The 18,779-nt window shown below is 33.2% G+C and overlaps 4 protein-coding genes across 8 annotated transcripts; 3 read left to right on the top strand and 1 right to left on the bottom strand.

Annotated features, from left to right (window-relative positions):
- LOC18600781 (polygalacturonase At1g48100) lies at nt 607-3,858 on the top strand. The gene is made up of 7 exons (XM_007031441.2): nt 607-893; nt 2,006-2,137; nt 2,248-2,427; nt 2,525-2,569; nt 2,662-2,869; nt 2,960-3,150; nt 3,245-3,858. Exons 1-7 carry the CDS (start codon nt 660-662, stop codon nt 3,635-3,637), a joined length of 1,383 nt encoding a protein of 460 aa, XP_007031503.2. The 5' UTR covers nt 607-659; the 3' UTR covers nt 3,638-3,858.
- Nucleotides 3,021-8,076, bottom strand: LOC18600780 (peptide deformylase 1B, chloroplastic/mitochondrial). 5 transcript variants are annotated; one of them, XM_018120078.1, is made up of 7 exons: nt 7,792-8,076; nt 7,570-7,708; nt 7,166-7,358; nt 5,955-6,065; nt 4,890-4,952; nt 4,659-4,791; nt 3,021-3,106 (listed from the first exon to the last, which is right to left on the bottom strand). In XM_018120078.1, exons 1-6 carry the CDS (start codon nt 8,018-8,020, stop codon nt 4,690-4,692), a joined length of 837 nt encoding a protein of 278 aa, XP_017975567.1. In that variant the 5' UTR covers nt 8,021-8,076; the 3' UTR covers nt 3,021-3,106; nt 4,659-4,689. The 5 variants fall into 5 exon arrangements, with proteins under 5 accessions (XP_017975567.1, XP_017975569.1, XP_007031498.2 ...); XM_018120080.1 differs by lacking the exon at nt 3,021-3,106 and adding an exon at nt 3,951-4,051; XM_007031436.2 differs by lacking the exon at nt 3,021-3,106 and adding an exon at nt 4,153-4,574.
- LOC18600778 (ADP-ribosylation factor) lies at nt 9,277-11,991 on the top strand. The gene is made up of 7 exons (XM_007031434.2): nt 9,277-9,453; nt 9,878-10,054; nt 10,630-10,700; nt 11,021-11,140; nt 11,253-11,371; nt 11,463-11,544; nt 11,712-11,991. Exons 2-7 carry the CDS (start codon nt 9,907-9,909, stop codon nt 11,715-11,717), a joined length of 546 nt encoding a protein of 181 aa, XP_007031496.1. The 5' UTR covers nt 9,277-9,453; nt 9,878-9,906; the 3' UTR covers nt 11,718-11,991.
- On the top strand, nt 15,494-18,327 carry LOC18600777 (myb-related protein 305). The gene is made up of 3 exons (XM_007031433.2): nt 15,494-15,760; nt 16,011-16,140; nt 17,748-18,327. The coding sequence occupies exons 1-3, from the start codon at nt 15,625-15,627 to the stop codon at nt 18,064-18,066; spliced, it is 585 nt and encodes a 194-aa protein (XP_007031495.1). The 5' UTR covers nt 15,494-15,624; the 3' UTR covers nt 18,067-18,327.

Below are 18,779 nucleotides of genomic sequence, written 5' to 3'. Positions count from 1 at the left end.
AAAACAAACTTAAAACCTAATTAGAAAAAATAAATTCACTTAAGTGGTTAATTGCACCTAAACAAAAAAGGTTGATTACGTCTCCTCTTAAATCAAATGGTTGAGTTTCAAGACTCACAAGTCATTGAAAGTTCCAATTTAATTTACATTAAACTTACAAGAATTTACTTTTCAACTAATTAAAACATAAAATCACCAATTTGGTGGAATATGAAATCCATATAATAAATTCAAAGCCTACTTTACTCATTTAGTATAAACCTCCAACTTTTTAAAGACTTTATTAAGGGTTTCAAACTATTGGTCACTATTTTTGGTCTCATTAATGCAATTCCTTTCATATGTAATATGTCCACTATTCTTTTACATCTCCCTATTTGAACTTTTTTATGTAGTGGGTCATGCAAGTTTCCATAATCTCGGAGTCAATAGACCAATAAACAATGGGAATTTTTGGTTTGAAAATGAAACGTATAGCCATATTCCAAGTCTTGGCTTCATTACTGTATAGCACATGTGTGAACAGTTGCTTTGGACTGCTTTACTTGCCTATATATAGATGTCACCCTACTTATCTCGTCCCCACAGATCATAGAAACAGAAGAACCCATCTCTCTTTCTCTTCCATCCTTTTCTTCTTTGTCACAAGCTCAACATTTATGAAGATGTGTAGGGTTAAGCTGACAAACAATGTTGCATTGTTTGTACTTATTGGCTTGTTATTTCTGTCTTCAAGCTTTGAAGTCTGCAGTGCTAGGGAAGGCAAGCACTGGGGGTCGAACAAAGCTAGTTCTCGCCGTCAAATGGCGGCACGACCACGAGCAGGAAGCTCTGCCACCTTTAATGTGTTAGACTATGGTGCCAGAGGTGATGGACGCACAGATGACACCAAGGTGTGTGGTTTTTTCATGAGAGTAATTAGCTTCAATGTTCTGCTCATAAACTTATTTACTACCATTGATCAACACATAGTTTAACGTATTGAAACCTATATACTCTGCTATAATTCTCCCTCTTTTTCTTCTTTATTTACTGTTAATGTTGAGCCTTGAGGTATTGCAAAAGGCTTGAACAAAAGATAAATGCAAACAGATAGATTAATTTGCTACCTACTAGCACTATATGTATATTGCCTGTTTTTGTTTCAGAAGATGCTAAATTGCACCATTTTGAAATATATATATATATATATAAAACTGGGTCGAAGGAGTACCTAATGCTAATCAAGTCTTTAACATAATTAGGTGTGGAAGACTTGTTTTCAGCCTTAAGAACATTAATTGACCTATCATGTCACCAAGATGAATCACATAAGTTGCGAACATTTATTCCCTTAGACCATATTTGTGGCCATCGCTTCTTCTGGTGGTGGTGTGGTCGCAGCCCAAGAAAGTCTCCTTGCCCTCAGCTATGTCTTCTGCTCAAAGATTACTTTCATTACTCCAACCGTCCTGGGTGGTCTAGTCCCAGGATTTGCCGGTCTGTATACCTTGTTTGAATCAAATTTTGACTTGTCCCCCCATAGGACGGTGAGGGGGTTCCACACCCTCAAATTGAAAAACTCAGACATGGAGTAGTGACTCACGAGATGGGAATTGATCATGTGTTTCCACTGTTGTCCTTTCACGTGAGCAGCAGTCAGTGATAACCATTTTGCATCCCATTCGTAGCATGTCTATACTGACAAAATGACACGTGAAAAGGACTAGCTAGAAATAGTTAAAACATAACACTACTCTTAGCTACCTTCCTGTTATTTTTTTCCTCATAATGGCAGAAGTTAATTTCCTCTATTCATTTAACTATTTGCTAGTTATCACATGCCGGATCTTCAAGCTTTTCCTTTCTTAAAACGAACTTTTTTTTCGTTTTTATCTGTCATTTCCTTTCCATTTTCATCTGCCAGCACTCATTATGGAATGTACCATATGTGAAATGGAGTAAGATACAATAAATTTTAATATCAAAATCATTGAGACTAAAGCTCTGCTTCATTGCAAACCAGGCATTCGGAGCAGCATGGGCTGCAGCTTGTAAAGTAGAGGCATCAACAGTGATGGTTCCATCTGGGTCAGTGTTCCTTGTTGGACCCATTTCCTTCTCGGGCCCCAATTGTCAGCCCAACATCATATTTCAAGTAAGTCACCACGTTTCCTTAAATTGTTCGTTCAGCACGGTATCAGAATGTTGCATCAGGCTTAGATTATTCACTTTATGCCCAGACTTATGCTGTCAAATTTGATATAGTTGGATGGCAAGATCATAGCTCCTACAAGTTCTGGTGCTTGGGGATCAGGTCAGTTGCAATGGATTGAATTTACGAAACTGAAGGGGATTACAATCAGAGGCAAAGGAACTATTGATGGACAAGGTTCTGTCTGGTGGAACGACTCACCCACCTTTGATCCTACAGCTGAAGATGGCATGGTAACTGGGAGACTTCTTTTATGATTAAACACTTCCTTATACAAGGCATTGCCATCTCCATTTTCACTTACACATGCAAATCATGTCTGTCTGGCAGATAAGTGCTGAGCTGGGGGGAAAGATGCGAGGCACCAAACCAACAGTAACTACTTTCTTTACTACTCTCCATTTTTACAAGCTGACAACTGACTTTGAGATCAGAACATCTGATTGGTGATGTTATTTGGAACGCAGGCTTTAAGATTCTATGGAAGTGATGGTGTAATAGTGACTGGCATAACTATACAGAACAGCGCTCAGACCCACCTCAAATTTGATGCTTGCACAAGCGTTCAGGTTTCTGGCTTCAGTGCATCATCACCTGGTAACAGCCCCAACACAGATGGAATTCACCTGCAGAACTCCCAACATGTGGTCATCTCCAGCACTACTCTTGCTTGTGGTAAACTCTTCGGACCAAGCATTGCCAAATAATGATACTTCTTAAATGAACAATGTACCAACCTTCAGGGATTTTTGTTGTCTTCTGCAGGAGATGATTGCGTATCGATACAAGCCGGATGCTCAAATATATATATCCATGATGTGAACTGTGGACCTGGACATGGAATCAGCATCGGAGGACTTGGAAGGGACAATAGCAAAGCGTGTGTGTCAAACATCACTGTTCGAGATGTCACTATGCAGAACACATTAACTGGAGTCAGAATTAAGACATGGCAGGTAATTAAGAACACCCCATCATCAACAAACTTCTTACTATAGTGAGCCTGCTAGATTCAAACTATTGAATATGTTTTATTGTTTCTCATTGCAGGGAGGCTCAGGCGCTGTGCAACAAGTGATGTTCTCGAACATTCAAGTTTCAGAAGTTGAAACTGCAATCATGATTGACCAATTCTACTGTGACAAGGGCAGCTGCAAGAATCAATCTTCAGCTGTGGCTGTGTCAGGCATAAACTACGTGAACATAAGAGGAACCTATACCGTGCAACCTGTACACTTTGCATGCAGCGATAGCCTGCCATGCAGTGGAGTGACTCTAAGCACCATTGAGCTAAAATCAGTTCAAGAAAATCACCGTCTGGGTGGACCTTTCTGTTGGGAGACGTACGGAGAGCTCAAAACTGCCACAGAACCTCCAATTAATTGTTTGGAGATTGGGAAACCATCAAAAGCAGGAACTCATTCTAATTTTGAATCATGCTGAGAATAGCCTCCAATATATAGCCGTACAAATTAATATGAATGCTAGGGTTTGCCATTTATACTCATAGTTGTAGCCGTATTCTTAGGATATGCAAAAGACACGTACGTGTACTGAAGCCGATAGTATAGTCCAATGCAAACCGTTGCCTACAGTGAGTTATGTTTTCTTGGCGATGTAGCAAAATCGATCAGATAAAAAGTAAAGAACTTCAGTTTGCATTAGTTACGGAATACCAGAGGAATCCAAGCATTAGTTAAAAGATAAATGGAGGAATTCAAAAACATTGTTGCAGAAAACAAGTAAATGTAGCTACAATCTACTGTCTAGTAACCATACATCGAAATAGTGAAAAGGAAGGGTTCATCAAGATCATTTGGCCACATGAACAGTGTTGTGGAACATTGTTCTCAAATGCTGTGTGTTGCAATGTGTAAGTTAGAAGGAATAAATACCAAGTAAGGACATAATCAATTGCAAACTTCAGCAAAATTAATAAACTTGAATACCAAAGAAAAAGAACACAAAGCACCAAAAAGATGGGATGTAATTCACTGTCAAACTACACAATATAATACTTGTCATATAGGGTGAAATTTTTGAAACTATATGGGAAAGAAAATGAGTTATAAAAGATGATGAGAATGGATAAATGAGTGAACAGATGGGAAACCTGTTAAGAAACTAAGGGCAGACTTCAATTTTCCCATTTAGCAATTAATAAAATAACCTATGAACAATAACTAATTGCTAATTGCTTTACGAAAAAGACATATGAATCGCATGCCTCCCTGAAGTTGACAAATTGTATCATCTATTAAACCTACAAAACTCCATGACTCTTGTATTTAAGCTATTATGGTCCTGTGAACAACCTCCAGTAATTGGCACTTTCAGCATCACAGCCACCATTGTGCTGCTCTATGAAAGCAATTAGCACCTAAATCAGAACACAATCTAAAGGGTAAATGAGATGACAAAAAAATGTAATAAAAGTTTTAATTAATTTCTGTTTGACACGAACCTGACATGATTGAGGAAGCCTCTCTAGACACTCATGATTTTCCAAAACCAGCAGCAGCTTTCTTCCTTTTCTGGGTTTCTACCTTTTCAGGGCTGGGGAGTCCAGTCGTATCCTCATATTTCTTTTCTAAGGCCTGCAAATTAGATCAGTATTAAGAAAATTAAGATACTCTTCCCTAGGCACAACAAGCATATTTCTAAAGCCTGAAAATTAAAATACTCCTGTACTCACCTCTAGCTGTGCGCGAATACTGTCAAGAACTTCACCTGTCATTCTGTCAAAAAACAGAATCCCCTGCAAATTCAAGAACCATGGTTGCAAAAGCAATTTAGTGATATGTTGTAAAAAATTGATCTCAAAATAACATATTACAGTTAGACAGTAAGAAAAGAATCTCTCCTGGAAGCTCCTTTCCTACTTGCTTCACCATAAAAAAAGCCCATAACATTACTATTTTAAGAGGGAAATAGGACTTAAGAAGTGCATTATCAGCGATTTCAGTGTTGACCAACAAAGCAAAACCCAGCTATAGTTTTCAGTGCTACATGCAGTCCCAGCAAAATGGAAACACTTGTACTTAAAATGGAGATAGGTTTTTGGAAGCTTATAACATCCTGGAACAGGGGCAGGCTAATGTAGAGTTTTGGGGCAAACTCCACTTTACTAGAAAGTCAAAAGAAAAACAAGACTGAAAGAATGTAACTAACAGTCTTGTGTCTTAGTTTGTTCACATTCGACATATTCTGAAAAGACTTAAAACAGACGGGAAACACCTGTGTGGGCATTTAGTTCTCTATTGAGAGGAAAGAAAACAGAACTTGCATTCATACCTAATTAGACCGAATCCTTACCCTTATCATCACCCTTCGAAGTGGCAAATGGGTGGATTCAGGTTCAATCATTTCTGGTTTGGATCATTTCAGATTCTGGTTAGTTTCAGGTCATTTTAAATTTTTATGTACGATGTAACTATTTATTTTCAAGTTTGGGTCATTTTGGATTCATATTATTTCAGATTCCAAACATTTTGAATTCAAGCTTCTTTAGATTCAGATCTTTGACATTTTAGTCAATTCGGGTTTGGACAAGTTTGAATTTGGATTTTTTAAACAGTTTTTAAGGTTCTGGTTAGTTCTGCCACCTCTAATCCCATCCTGCTTGCCACAAAGTTCAACAATCAATATTTCATATATATTATCTAAAACTAAACAAGTCTAGCCCCTAAAACTGCAAGTTACTACACCTGCCATTGACAAATTAACAACAATATATAAAAATTTGTACTGAAGAAAGAACCTGAAGGTGGTCAAATTCATGTTGGAAAATGCGTGCACGAAGCCCAGACAAATTAACTGTAAATCTAGCACCATTGACATCTCGTGCATCAATCTTTATGGATTCTGGTCTCTGAAAGCACAAATTAATAGGAGTATAAGATAAGCATAGTGGAAAAGAGATTATACATCATATAAAAAAGAGATAATGTCCTATTTAACTTTATACTTTGAGAAAATATCTAATGTTGTACATGTATTAAAAATATGTTCAATGTAACTTTAGTTTTGGTGGCGTTGATACTTCACAATGCAATGTAATTACAGATAATGTGGTTGTAAGTAATGCGATTGCAGGAAAGATAATATTACAGTGTTTGGTATATAAGCAAAGTAATAATTAAAATGAGAGAAAAATAGCATTGCAGTGTTTGGTTTATAAATACTTTGCTGGGAATATAAGGTCAATTTCCAAAATTACCCCTATTTATTAAAATACAAATTTAATATACTTGTATTTTATGTTGTTAATTTTTATATAATATGATCTCTTAAATATATTTTAATCTCATATATTTTATTTTTATTTCTTATTATAATTTTATATATTTTGTTTTCATTTCTTAACATAATTTTTTATATTATATATTTTATTTTAATTTTTTTTAAAAAAATAATATAAATTTTATTGACAGTCACCATGACTATTGTGAATGATAAAAACACAATCCTCAAAATCTATATATAATAAAACAAATTACAACATTGCAAAATGTTTTTAACAAAGTAATAAAGTTGAAGGGTAAAAATATCTTTAATAACATTACAAAGTGCAATGCAATCTGATTGTATTGATTTTGAACTATAATTACATTACATCTATTAGCTGTAATGTATTTACATTACAATCTTACGTTGCAGTAGTTTGTTGCCAAACAAACACTGTAATGTAATTTAATTAGGCACATTGTATGAAATGTGCTCTCACTTTTCTCATACCAAATGCTACTTTTGTGTATCAATCTACCTGAACCTATAACATTATCTACAAAACCTGCTAACATGGCTACTAATCAATCAAAATGTGACATATGACGAGAGTGCCGTGTCATCCAATGAGACCATTTCAATTTGCACAAGTGGATGACATGTGGCTACCACGCGGCACACGCATATCTACCACACGTCACAAAAATTTTTTAAGAAAATGAAAATCTTTAAAAAATAAAGTACCTCTACATCAGCATAGATTCTTGGAAAAGATAAGCAACCTTCGTTAAACAGCACTGTCTTCTTGGAATATTTGTTAACTCTCGGATTTACAAGGACGATTTCTTGTCCTTCACCTCGCTCGCCAACCGGATTAAACACCATAAGTTGAACATTAACTCCTACTTGGGGAGCTGAGAGACCAATGCCATCAGTTCTGTTACAAAACGAAGCCAACCAAAATTTCACACTCCTCTAAAATGCGTGAATTCCCTTTTTCTTGAAGAAAAAGAAAACGAAACATATCCATTGATCACCCAATTTCGAATTAGTGAAGAAAACAACTTTAGCCTGCAATTGGCCATTATCTTTGCTATAAATCAGAAGTAGACAGCAACAAATGCATCATATCAATATTTTATACTTACTTGTACATAACGTCGAACATTTCATCGACAAGCTTCTTCAAATTCTCATCGAATGTATCAATTCGTTTATTTCTCTTCCTCAATATCGGGTCGGGATACTCCACTATTTTTAGCGGCGAATCGAACCGAAGATCCTCCACTTCAAAACAAGAAAAATAAAGTAACTTTAGAACCCAAAATTTAAAAATAAAAAATAAATAAAGAGTTTGACTCTTTGCTTACTGGAAGCGACTTCATCGTCTTTGGATAAGAAACCTCGCTTGGCTTGAGCGTGGACAGGGGTCAGCTGAGGATTGGTTTGATTTAGCGAGGAGGTGAACCGCGCGGGTGAAGTGAAACGGTAGAGCCGGTGAAGGAAGGCGGTGGAGAGAGCGGTTGGGTGGTGGGGAATGGGAATGAAAACGCGCGTTAAAGAAGTAGAGTGGAGGTGGAGCCAACTCGTGCAAGCCATCGCAGATTTTCGGACAAAGATCAGCGTCGGAGGACCAAAGAGAAACTCTTTTTGTGTTCGAAAAGTTTTTTGGAGTTTTTGCGTTTTAGTCCTTGTGAATTGTTTGTTTTGCTAATTTTTGCCGCAATTTTTATTTTTATTTATTTTCGCCATATTTCTCTGAATTTTAGCTCGGCCAAAGGTTTTTCTTGGCTAGAAATTTTTTATTGAAAATTATTTTCTTAAAAAATAAAATAAATTAAAATAAAAATATAATTATTAAATAAAAATAAAATAAAAGTGTGAATGTGGGTTTGCAAAATATGCACTTAATTAAATTAAATAAACTTATGATTAAATAATATGTTTATATAATTTATTATTATTCTATTGATAAAATCATATAATAAAAAATGGCATCGATTAGATATTAGCTTAGTTGTGATAAAAAAAAAAGCACATAATCTTGCTAATCGATGATTATAATGTAAATGTTGAAATTGGTTCTAAATTTTTTTTAATAAAAATTAATTAATTTTATTTTTATATAATGATGTAATATGTTTACGTATTTATTTATATGGTAAATGTAATATGATTTTTATTTGTTCTAAAGTATTACACTATTTTCCACTTTGCCCACCAAATTTCAATTTGTTCTTATTTGGTCACTAAATATTTCAGATTGTATCTAATGTTGTCAACTTAACGTATTTGATTCAAAACAAATAATAAAATAATGACATAGTAACCATTTAAGGAAACCTATAAAATTTTTCTCTTTCTCTTTCTCTTTTTTTTTTTCCATAAAATTTTCATTGTAACCAAACAAAGAAATGGTAAGAGTGATAAGAAAGAAATTTGGTTCCAAAACTTTATATAGGTTTTTACCCTAGTGGACATGTATGAAGCAATAATTCATATTCCCTAATATGGTCATTTCAAAAAAAAATAGTCTGAGGCAAAACATAGATATTTTCTCGAGGTATTTGATTGATAAGTTGAACATATTATTAAAGGTTGATATCATGACTTACGATGTTTATAGGAAACAAAATTTCTAATGAGGAGAGCACTGTTACGGACGATTAATTATTTTTTTATACATGATATATTGTCGGAATAGAGCACTTATATACAATTACATGTTCTTGTTGCATGCAATACACAAAGTCCTTCATTTTGACACATGGGAAGAAGTCATATTTTTTTATTATTATTCGTATATTTTTTTAAGAGATAAATAAAAAATTTAGTAAATTTAACTAAGCCGCCCTGGACTAAAAATTTATTCGTATCTAGTCAAAACAATAAATAATTAATTAATTTATAAAACATTTCATACTTGAGCCGATTATTTGTAGGTGCCATTAATCAAATAAAAGAGCAGAGAAATAAACGGAGAGAGTCTCAAAAGAAAGAGATCAGATCCTCCTTCCAATCACACCAGAAAGGTAAACTAATTTCCATTCTTTTTCTAAAATTTATTTCTTCTTTTATCAACCGGTAAAATAGATCCATCGAAGTAATTTTTTTAAAATAAAATTCTTTTCAATGATTTATTTGAAGTTTTAATCTTTTTCCTTCTTTTTGCTCTGGGCTTGATTTGATATATCTGTTTTTATTTTAATATTTCTGGTTCATTTCAGCGTTCTGAATTTTAGGATTCATTTTATGATTTGGGTTTTTCTCAAATTTTTTGGTAGATATCTGTTTGATGATTTTTGTCTTTTTTTTTTTTAGATATTTGGGTTGAATTATTTTGGGGTACATGCTATCAAGTTCATGTATTTTGTTTCAAATTTTATTGGGTTTTAGTTTTTATTGATTTTTTTTCGGTTTTTAATGATTGATTTGCTGGATTTTTATGTGAATCAGTGCTGTGAGCTAGAAAGAGCAGAAGAGAGATGGGGCTGACATTTACGAAGCTCTTTAGCCGGCTTTTTGCCAAGAAGGAGATGCGTATTTTGATGGTGGGTCTTGATGCTGCTGGTAAAACCACTATTCTGTACAAGCTCAAGCTCGGTGAAATCGTCACCACAATCCCGACCATCGGTGAGTTTTGGAAAATTCGCATTTCTCTGAAAAAGGAAAATCCAATTTTTGGTTGTTTTGGAATGATAGCGTCATGAGAATTCTGAATCTAAGCGATTTTGATCATTTGATTGATGATTTTGGCCTTGATTATAATTGTGAAGCAAAAGAAATGGCTCAAGATTTTCATTTTGATTTATGATTCGTGTGGTGAAGACAGATTTACCTGTTTGTTGTTTGCAAATCTTACTACCTTTTAGATGACTGATGAATGTTTTTGGCTTGGTTGTTATGTTATTTGTTGGTTTGTGAACCATTTGGTTTTACCCTTATTTGGAAAGAAAATGGTTCACCAAAGTTAATTATTTTGTCTTCATTGTTGGTTTGTGAACCATGTGAATTGTTTCTATTCTATATGGTTTTCTGAAAATATTGCAGGCAAGGGTTGTATCTGTTTAGTTACTAGCATCCAAAGGTCTATAGATCCTCTAATCGATACATAGAGGTTATTGTATGAATTGATCTTTCCTAATTAGGGGGCTTTTGGTGGTTTACCAAAGTTTTAATTTGCAATGGTCCTTTTATACTTTTTGAAGGGTTCAATGTTGAGACAGTGGAATACAAGAATATCAGCTTCACTGTTTGGGATGTTGGGGGTCAGGACAAGGTATGCATCTTAAAAACTAATGATGGTGTAGTTCTATGATGTATGTATGCTAAACTTTTTGTGTCATTTATCCAAATTCATCCCATATTTCCTGCAAGATATGATAATATCATGATGTTTGGATGATGAATCATGAAACCTTATTTTCAAGTATGTAGAATGCATATGTATATAACACTCTGCCATCTGATAATTCATGTTGTTTATTTAGGGGGCATAGCCAGCAGTGAAGCCATATTCCTGGTGGAAATTTTACATATTTCTACTATTTTGATTTAAAAGCGCCGTAGGGTCATTAACTTTCTTTCTTTCAAATACAGATCCGTCCTCTGTGGAGGCACTATTTCCAGAACACTCAGGGTCTCATTTTCGTGGTGGATAGCAATGACAGGGACCGTGTTGTTGAGGCAAGGGATGAGTTGCACAGGATGTTGAATGAGGTCTGTTACCTTGTCAAATAAGGAGAATCCATTGAATAATTTTTCTTTCTTGTCTCACACACACAGAAACAGTGCATAAGGGCTATATAAGCTAATGATAATTTTTTTTCAGGATGAATTGAGAGATGCTGTTTTGCTTGTATTTGCCAACAAACAAGATCTTCCCAATGCAATGAATGCTGCTGAAATAACTGATAAGCTTGGACTTCATTCTCTTCGCCAGCGCCACTGGTAAAAATGACCTCTTATTTCTTTGTTTCCTCCACATATTTTACTCTCACTGTTTGTGCAACTTTCTGATGTGATTTGATGTCCATTCCAGGTATATCCAGAGTACATGTGCAACTTCTGGAGAGGGCCTTTATGAGGGGCTTGAGTGGCTTTCCAACAACATTGCTAGCAAGGCAAGTGTATAAACCTCAAAATCTGTGTAGAAAAAACTGTTGTGTTCTAGAATAAGTACTTATCATTTGAATATGTTGGAATTGACAACATAGGTCCGATTCTTTTTAGACAAGTCATAATCAGCTTCCACATTTGCTTATCTACCTTGACTTGCTTTCTTTTGCAGGCATGAGCGAGGCTCAGGGTTTTGGTTGTTAGTTAGACTCGTTGGAATTCTGGCAACTCTGGAGAGGATGGCTTCCCCTTTGTCCTGTAACTTTTGTAACGACAGAATGTTTACTAGATATAATATGTGCTTTGTTTAACCTCGGCTTTAGCAATTACTTGTAGTTGTAAACAACACTTTATTACTCCAGCCTTTGGGAGTCGGATTTGTTGCTTATTACTGTTTGGGTTGATTTCTTTGGTTCATATCTACTAGTATCTGATTTGGTATTCGTCAGTAATCTGTGCTGCCTCCATTTCTTTGATAAGCTGAGCAGGTGAACGTTTTCTTCACCCCTGTTTGTATTTAAACTGATCTTTGCTGTTCTAATAGTGCATCAACTAGTATCAAGATGCTGGTAAGTGCACATGAAATGATTATCTCATGCATGCAGTTCACGTGGTTCTGGAATATTTGACCTTCAAATCCGTTGAAATCATGCTTTTTAACAAAACGTGAAGCAATTATGCTACACATACGAATAGTGAATAATTAAAGTCCATGAACCTTCCATTTGCAGTGCCAGGAAGCAACCTAAGGTCCTTTCTTTATAATCCTTGGGAGTATGAATCTTCGATCATTGCATGAATCCTTTCTGCCACCTCCTCCAACAGAACCCTAGTTTCCACGTTAGACATACACAGTACAGCATTGACAAATTCTTGTGGCTTACTGGTTGGCTTATTCTTATGGGGTTGAATCTTGCATGTGAGTGTTCTTTATTTTATTAGCAGACTATCATTTTCCTTCCTGGTAACCTGCTTTTAGTCATATTTGGGTTATGCACAAATTTCTTCACGATACACGTCAACTTGTAAAGTATTATTTATTTTAATTTATTAAATTTTAGTTTTTTTCATAAAAAATATTTCACAATTAAAAATAATATGAATTTTTAAATCTTTAATTATATTTTAATACATAATTGATACGAAATTTATACAAAATTCACGATTGCCTTACTAGACTTTAAGTAACATTAAATCCAAAACACTTTGCATCTTAGTTCTTAGAAACATAAAAGGTGTCTATCAACCAAAAGTGTTTCACTGATTCCAAAGTTTAATGATGGGGATTTGGAGTATGACCATGTGATAACATCAGACTTCTGTTTGAACACGTCTCCATTTGTAGACACTAATCTTCGAAGAAAATCAAGGGTTGGCGCATTTTGCAATTTGCAAACAAACCTCATTAAGCCCACTAATAAGTTGTTGTCCATCAACTTTCCCTTGGTTGGATGCCGCCTAATCCAAATATTGACCACATATTTTATATGTGGCTCTGCTTTCCCCCTTTTGTTATGAAGAAAAAAATGCAAAAGAGTAAGCAAATTTAATTTGCTCTAAAGCCAGCTCATTAGTTGCTTTCACATCTACATGTGTTTTGAGAAACATGATCCTTGATGGAAGCACACCTTAATAGCCACTAATTTCCCAATGTCAATGGGGGCTTCAACCCCTTTCCCTATTCCCAAGCTTCTTAATTAGGAAAGCAAGCAAAGTTTTGTTATCTCAACAAGGGCAAGGCTTTCCCCTTGTGTACTTTGGAGTCTAATTAATGACTACAAAATGGTGGCTCAATATTAAGGTTGTAGCCTTGTAGCAATGCTAATATTTTAAGAATTCTTTTGAATATCATGCGATAAAATTTTAAGATTTTCTCTCCCTTTTTAAGTAATAACAACACTAATTTTAAGAATGATTAATGATTAATTATTATTATTATTATTATTATACAAAATGGTGGCTCAATAATTAATGATTAATTATTATTATTATTATTATATAATGATTTTGGCTCGAGAGTTAGGAATTTTTTGAGCAAAGAAAATTGCCAAAAGTAACATTATTATTTGTTTCACTTAATGTTATTAATTTAATTTTAATTATTTTATTTATGAATAAATAGCTAATCATGAAATTGTAGATCCCATCCTTTGATTTATTATTTATTATTTATCTAATAATTTTTTACCATGTCATATGAAAAAAAGAAATAGTTGGGAGGATACTTTAGACAAGTAACACCTTACTCTTTTATTTAAAAGTTAATTATACATTTGGTGCTCAAATTATATTGAAATGATCAATTGAGCACTTGAAAATAAATAAATAAATTTACAATTAATTACATTACTCAAATTATAATGAAATTATCAATTTGGTACTTAAATTAGTGTTTTTTTTGTCATGTCACTCTTTTGACTAACGAAATTAGTTTCATGTACAAATTATTTGATGAAAGCAAAATTCAAATAACTAATTTTGAATTTGAAGTATAAATACGAAATGGAACATTTGATCATAGTTTGGCTATTAAATGTGAAATCACACTTTGGAATAATAATAATAATAATAATAATAATGGAAAAATTAAGGTATCAAGGCATTAATTGATAAGATTTTCTTTTTCAGTATGTTTCCAATGACTGAGCAAAAACCGAAATAAATGTTTGGAGGGTTATTGTCAATAATTAGCCAATTTTTGGAATAGCGAATTGAGTAGTTTTGTTTTAATTAAAGCTTTTTTTCTCCATTTTATCGCAAATGAAGTTCTTTTAATGACCATGAAAATTATTTCGATTTTACAAATTTAATCAGCATCATTAATATCATAATTAAACCGTGTTTTTATTCCCGAGATTAAAATTTGAAAAACAAATACAATCTGCTTGTTATTTCATTGATCAACTTATTTTTAAAATGTATTATATTGTACTGTTTTCTTTTATTCCTTTCTATTTTTCTAATAAACATTGCACTCAAGTTCTTACTCAATGGCCAAAAAAAAAATTTTTCTGGCTCTCCAAACAGAAAAGGAAAAATAATTATCCAAATTTGGTTTGTGTTTTTTAGGTATTTAAGATATGCTAGCCAGCCCTGCAGATTCTCATCTTCTATGGTTTTCATTTTCATAAACAAAAGATCAATTTTAGAATATTTATGTCCAGTACTTGAGTAGGTAGTAATAAGGGATCTAATTGCTCGAAACTAGTTGCATTAATTTCCCTTTAGATATATCCTGTTGCTGTTCAATTTGTAAACCAATATAGTGAAGTTAAATAATTACATTCATCGTAATATTATATATATATATATATATATATAGTATACNACTTATAAATATACACGTGTATATATATAACATATATAATGCATGATATATAAAAGCATGAGCACGTCTAAAACTAGACTTTTGATTAATAAAAAGGGACATATTTGTTGATTATATTTTTATACTATAATTTTTAATAATTTTCAAACAAATGTTTAAAATTGCATTTAATGACTTTCATTAAAAGATGTTTTTCATAATTCTAATAGTATTAAATAATTTATTAATTGTTATTACAAATTTTCAATTATTTATACTTCAAATTATATATAATTTTAAAATATTTACATTAATAAATAATTATTATTTAAAAATAAATAAAAAATAAGTATTCATGTGCAATATTGCATATGATAATATATATATATATATATATATAATACATAAAAGAATGACTAGGTACATATACAGAAATTAAATGTCACATGCAAAAGAAAGAATATATAGTAATATTATTAACCCTTAAAATATATCTATAATATGTGGCCTTGCATGCAAAAGTGTTTGGGCCATGCATGCATGTGTTCTCATTAAGACAATAGTTAGGTTAAAAGCTCTTCTCTAATGGTATTACCAACAAGATTACTAGCAAAAATAATCTTAGATTTTGCTCTATAAAAACCCCATCTACCTTCTTTTGCATCACATTCTCCTCCTCCTCTCTTTCTCTTCATATCAGCTTCTTTTTTTTTTCTTTTTTTATAAATCCTGTCCCTTATGCTTGCTATCTTTCTTCTCTTTCCAAAAGAAATTAAAGATGGATAAGAAACCATGCAAATCTCAAGATGTTGAAGTGAGAAAAGGACCATGGACCATGGAAGAAGATTTGATCCTCATCAACTATATTGCCAACCATGGTGAAGGTGTTTGGAATTCTCTTGCTAAAGCTGCAGGTAAATTATCAATATATAATAAGCAAAAATAGGGAAAAAAACTACTTTTAATTTATTAAGCTCCCAACAAACTTCCATAAAGAAACAACATTTTGATCTTATAGATAATTATTGTTTTCATTGAAAAGAAAAATGGGAAAAAAATCTTTCAAGCTTTTAAAATAACTTCTCATTGAAAAATATATACTAATGCTTTTTGATAGAAACCCTAATGGATAAAGAATGACTTATATTTGCTAACTTTTGTCAGGATTGAAACGTACTGGAAAGAGTTGCCGGCTCCGGTGGCTGAACTACCTTCGACCGGATGTCCGAAGAGGCAATATCACACCGGAGGAACAGCTCTTGATCATGGAATTGCATGCCAAGTGGGGAAACAGGTTAGTTTATCTTACGATAAATATTGCATATATATCAATAACATTATTTCAAAAAAAAGTATAAAACTATATATAAATCTACATATTAATGTAGAACAAATAAATTAATCTTATTACCCTTTGATCTCCTGACAAATACAAAGAAGAAACTGTTCCCTCTCCCTTGATGTTATGACTTCAGCTACGATTAGCAGAAAAAGTGCACTTCTCCCAGGCCTATATGTACATCCAATATTCATCACGTTGCTCATCTTGGAGATTTAGAAACGTGGGGGTTGAGTTATTCTAGGCCACCAAAATGATTTACAACACATGGGGTTTATATCAAACTTGTGGCCACCAAATTTCCTTGTAATTCTTCCCCAGTTCTTGAATTTTTCATGGCTGCCAAAATTCCTTGATGATTTCTTTTTTTAAAAAAACTTTTTTCCCTGAATTTTCCTGCCATATTTATGAAGGTTTTATGCCATCCATATGGAAGTGTACTACAAGAATTTTGCTTTAAATGGTGGATTTGCCTTTTTTTTTCTTTTCTACCTTTCTTGTTTAGGTTTCATATTGGACCTACCCTCCCATATAGGTTTTACATGGCAGATCATCCAATTCAGCATAAAGACTACTTCACTCTCTCAATCTCTCTCTTGTTTTCTCCTAATTATCTAGAATGATTTTGGAAACAACCAGCTAATTGGTATAGTATTATTACCAAGAGAAGGGTATAAATATATACTTTGTATAAATTTGATATTTATTTGCATATACTTAGTATTAAAATATATGCAAGAAAGAGTTTTATGAAAAGAATTGTTGAAATATTAGTAATGATTATCATTTCTAATCATGTGCCAAATAACTCAAGTGACAGCAAGCAGAACAGATTGGCAATTAAACGTTTCCATTTTAAGCTAAACCCCTTCCAATATGGGCACATGTTAAGACTTCTTTTAGGAGAAAAATGAAGCATATTTTGCTTGGTTGAAGTAGACATAAACCTTATTGTTTTGGGTCGTTGAGACATGGTCGGCCCCTTGGAATTTATAAGGAGATGATGGGAGCTTTTCCATTAGAAAAATAAAAATAAAATAAGAGCAGCATGTGATCCAAAAGAAGTGTTCAGTTTCTGCTGTAATTTTTCTTTTTCATTTAACACTAATATTCCTACCGCAAAGGGTGACATTAATTTAGTGGAGATAAGTCTCAGGTCAAAGGGTTCTGCATTGATATAGACTTTTTCTTGAGAAAATGAAAGAAAAGTCTGATTTGGATTGAACAAGCTGAAACTGTTCTGAATCTTTTTGAGGACATATTTGAACTAGAATTGTGAATTCTGAATAGTAGCCATAAATGGAGGTTGATTTCCATTTTGAGAAAGTCAAGCTACTTGTGGGAGCTTGGATTTTCCACCATGGATAGTTTGCATGTTGCAGTACTATCACACATTACTTTCTGCAAAATTTGACCCATTTGCCATTACTTTACCATTAAATGTCACTTTTACTCTGGAAGACATGTCTTTTCTTCTTCCAAACCAGGACAAAATTAAACCAGGCATAATAATATTTGATGAGTGTATCTTAATTCTTTAAGAATTGCTTACACAAATGCAGGTGGTCGAAAATAGCAAAGCATCTGCCTGGAAGGACAGATAATGAAATAAAGAACTATTGGAGGACTAGGATCCAGAAACACATTAAGCAAGCAGAAGTTTGCTCTTCTCAGATTCATTCGGAGCTACATAAGCAAGCAAGCACAAGCCAAGTGCCTTGCAATACAGATATGATGGAAACATACCCTCCATCATCATTTAACCATTGCAACATGGAAGCATTTCCAGGACAGTCAGCAATGTCAATGGCGGTTGAATCAAATGAAAGCTATTGGAGCATAGAGGATCTCTGGTCCATGCAGTTGCTTACTGGGGACTAAACATGAGGATTAGTTTCTATATACCTTACGCCCGTCAGTCCAAATTAATTCTGCTTGATTTGGATCAATGTTAGGTTTGTTTATACTTGGTGGTTAAGAACTGGACTTAGTATTTTCCATATGTTTGGATTAAGTATGGCTTGTAATAGGATCTTATACTGCATCCACCCATATCAAAATATATATATGATATTTAATAAATTACTTAGCTTTTATATAATAATCTCCTTGAAATAAAGATAAACCAAGATCTTGACATTACTATTGTGGATTAACAATATAATATTATGAAGCCAACAATGGCAGAGAAAGTGGCAGATGCATTTCCATCAGGGTAATGTATTCAGCTTATTGTATGTATATATTCTATTGATTTGACCCTACATTATTAGCTTACGATGAGATGCTAATTATATCGAAGTTTAGTTGAGTGAAAACTTTATAAGTCTAACTTAATCATTCATTATCTTTTTAAGAAGATTGAGATTCAAGATTCGAATCTCATAATTCCTCCATATACCTCCTGTATAAGTCAAACAAATAAGATTAGTTGAGTGGCAGGTTAGAGAGTATGATTAATTACTAAGTATTTAGTTAATTAGTATTTGGTAGGATTTCATCTAACCTAAACAAAAAGAGGACAAATAATTGATGTGAAACAAACATCATATTGTCTTTACTTTATATAGTACTATAATAATTACTTATTCATC

This window comes from Theobroma cacao, chromosome 4 (assembly GCF_000208745.1).
Source record: "Theobroma cacao cultivar B97-61/B2 chromosome 4, Criollo_cocoa_genome_V2, whole genome shotgun sequence".
NCBI classification, from domain to species: domain Eukaryota; kingdom Viridiplantae; phylum Streptophyta; class Magnoliopsida; order Malvales; family Malvaceae; genus Theobroma; species Theobroma cacao.
Note: the sequence above shows the minus strand (reverse complement) of the source record. Positions and strands in the feature narration are given on the sequence as shown.

What these genes read in the sequence shown, in the direction of transcription:
- LOC18600781 (XM_007031441.2), top strand. Translation starts at nt 660, where the DNA reads ATGAAGATGTGTAGGGTTAAGCTGACAAACAATGTTGCATTGTTTGTA. An exon ending in GACGCACAGATGACACCAAG is followed by an intron (nt 894 to 2,005) that starts GTGTGTGGTTTT and finishes ATTGCAAACCAG; the next exon opens with GCATTCGGAGCAGCATGGGC. An exon ending in TCAGAATTAAGACATGGCAG is followed by an intron (nt 3,151 to 3,244) that starts GTAATTAAGAAC and finishes TTCTCATTGCAG; the next exon opens with GGAGGCTCAGGCGCTGTGCA.
- LOC18600780 (XM_018120078.1), bottom strand. Translation starts at nt 8,020, where the DNA reads ATGGCTTGCACGAGTTGGCTCCACCTCCACTCTACTTCTTTAACGCGC. An exon ending in AGACGATGAAGTCGCTTCCA is followed by an intron (nt 7,709 to 7,791) that starts GTAAGCAAAGAG and finishes CTTGTTTTGAAG; the next exon opens with TGGAGGATCTTCGGTTCGAT. An exon ending in GAATCTATGCTGATGTAGAG is followed by an intron (nt 6,066 to 7,165) that starts GTACTTTATTTT and finishes TTGTGCTTTCAG; the next exon opens with AGACCAGAATCCATAAAGAT.
- LOC18600777 (XM_007031433.2), top strand. Translation starts at nt 15,625, where the DNA reads ATGGATAAGAAACCATGCAAATCTCAAGATGTTGAAGTGAGAAAAGGA. An exon ending in TTCTCTTGCTAAAGCTGCAG is followed by an intron (nt 15,761 to 16,010) that starts GTAAATTATCAA and finishes AACTTTTGTCAG; the next exon opens with GATTGAAACGTACTGGAAAG. An exon ending in CATGCCAAGTGGGGAAACAG is followed by an intron (nt 16,141 to 17,747) that starts GTTAGTTTATCT and finishes ACACAAATGCAG; the next exon opens with GTGGTCGAAAATAGCAAAGC.
- LOC18600778 (XM_007031434.2), top strand. Translation starts at nt 9,907, where the DNA reads ATGGGGCTGACATTTACGAAGCTCTTTAGCCGGCTTTTTGCCAAGAAG. An exon ending in CACCACAATCCCGACCATCG is followed by an intron (nt 10,055 to 10,629) that starts GTGAGTTTTGGA and finishes TACTTTTTGAAG; the next exon opens with GGTTCAATGTTGAGACAGTG. An exon ending in ATGTTGGGGGTCAGGACAAG is followed by an intron (nt 10,701 to 11,020) that starts GTATGCATCTTA and finishes TTTCAAATACAG; the next exon opens with ATCCGTCCTCTGTGGAGGCA.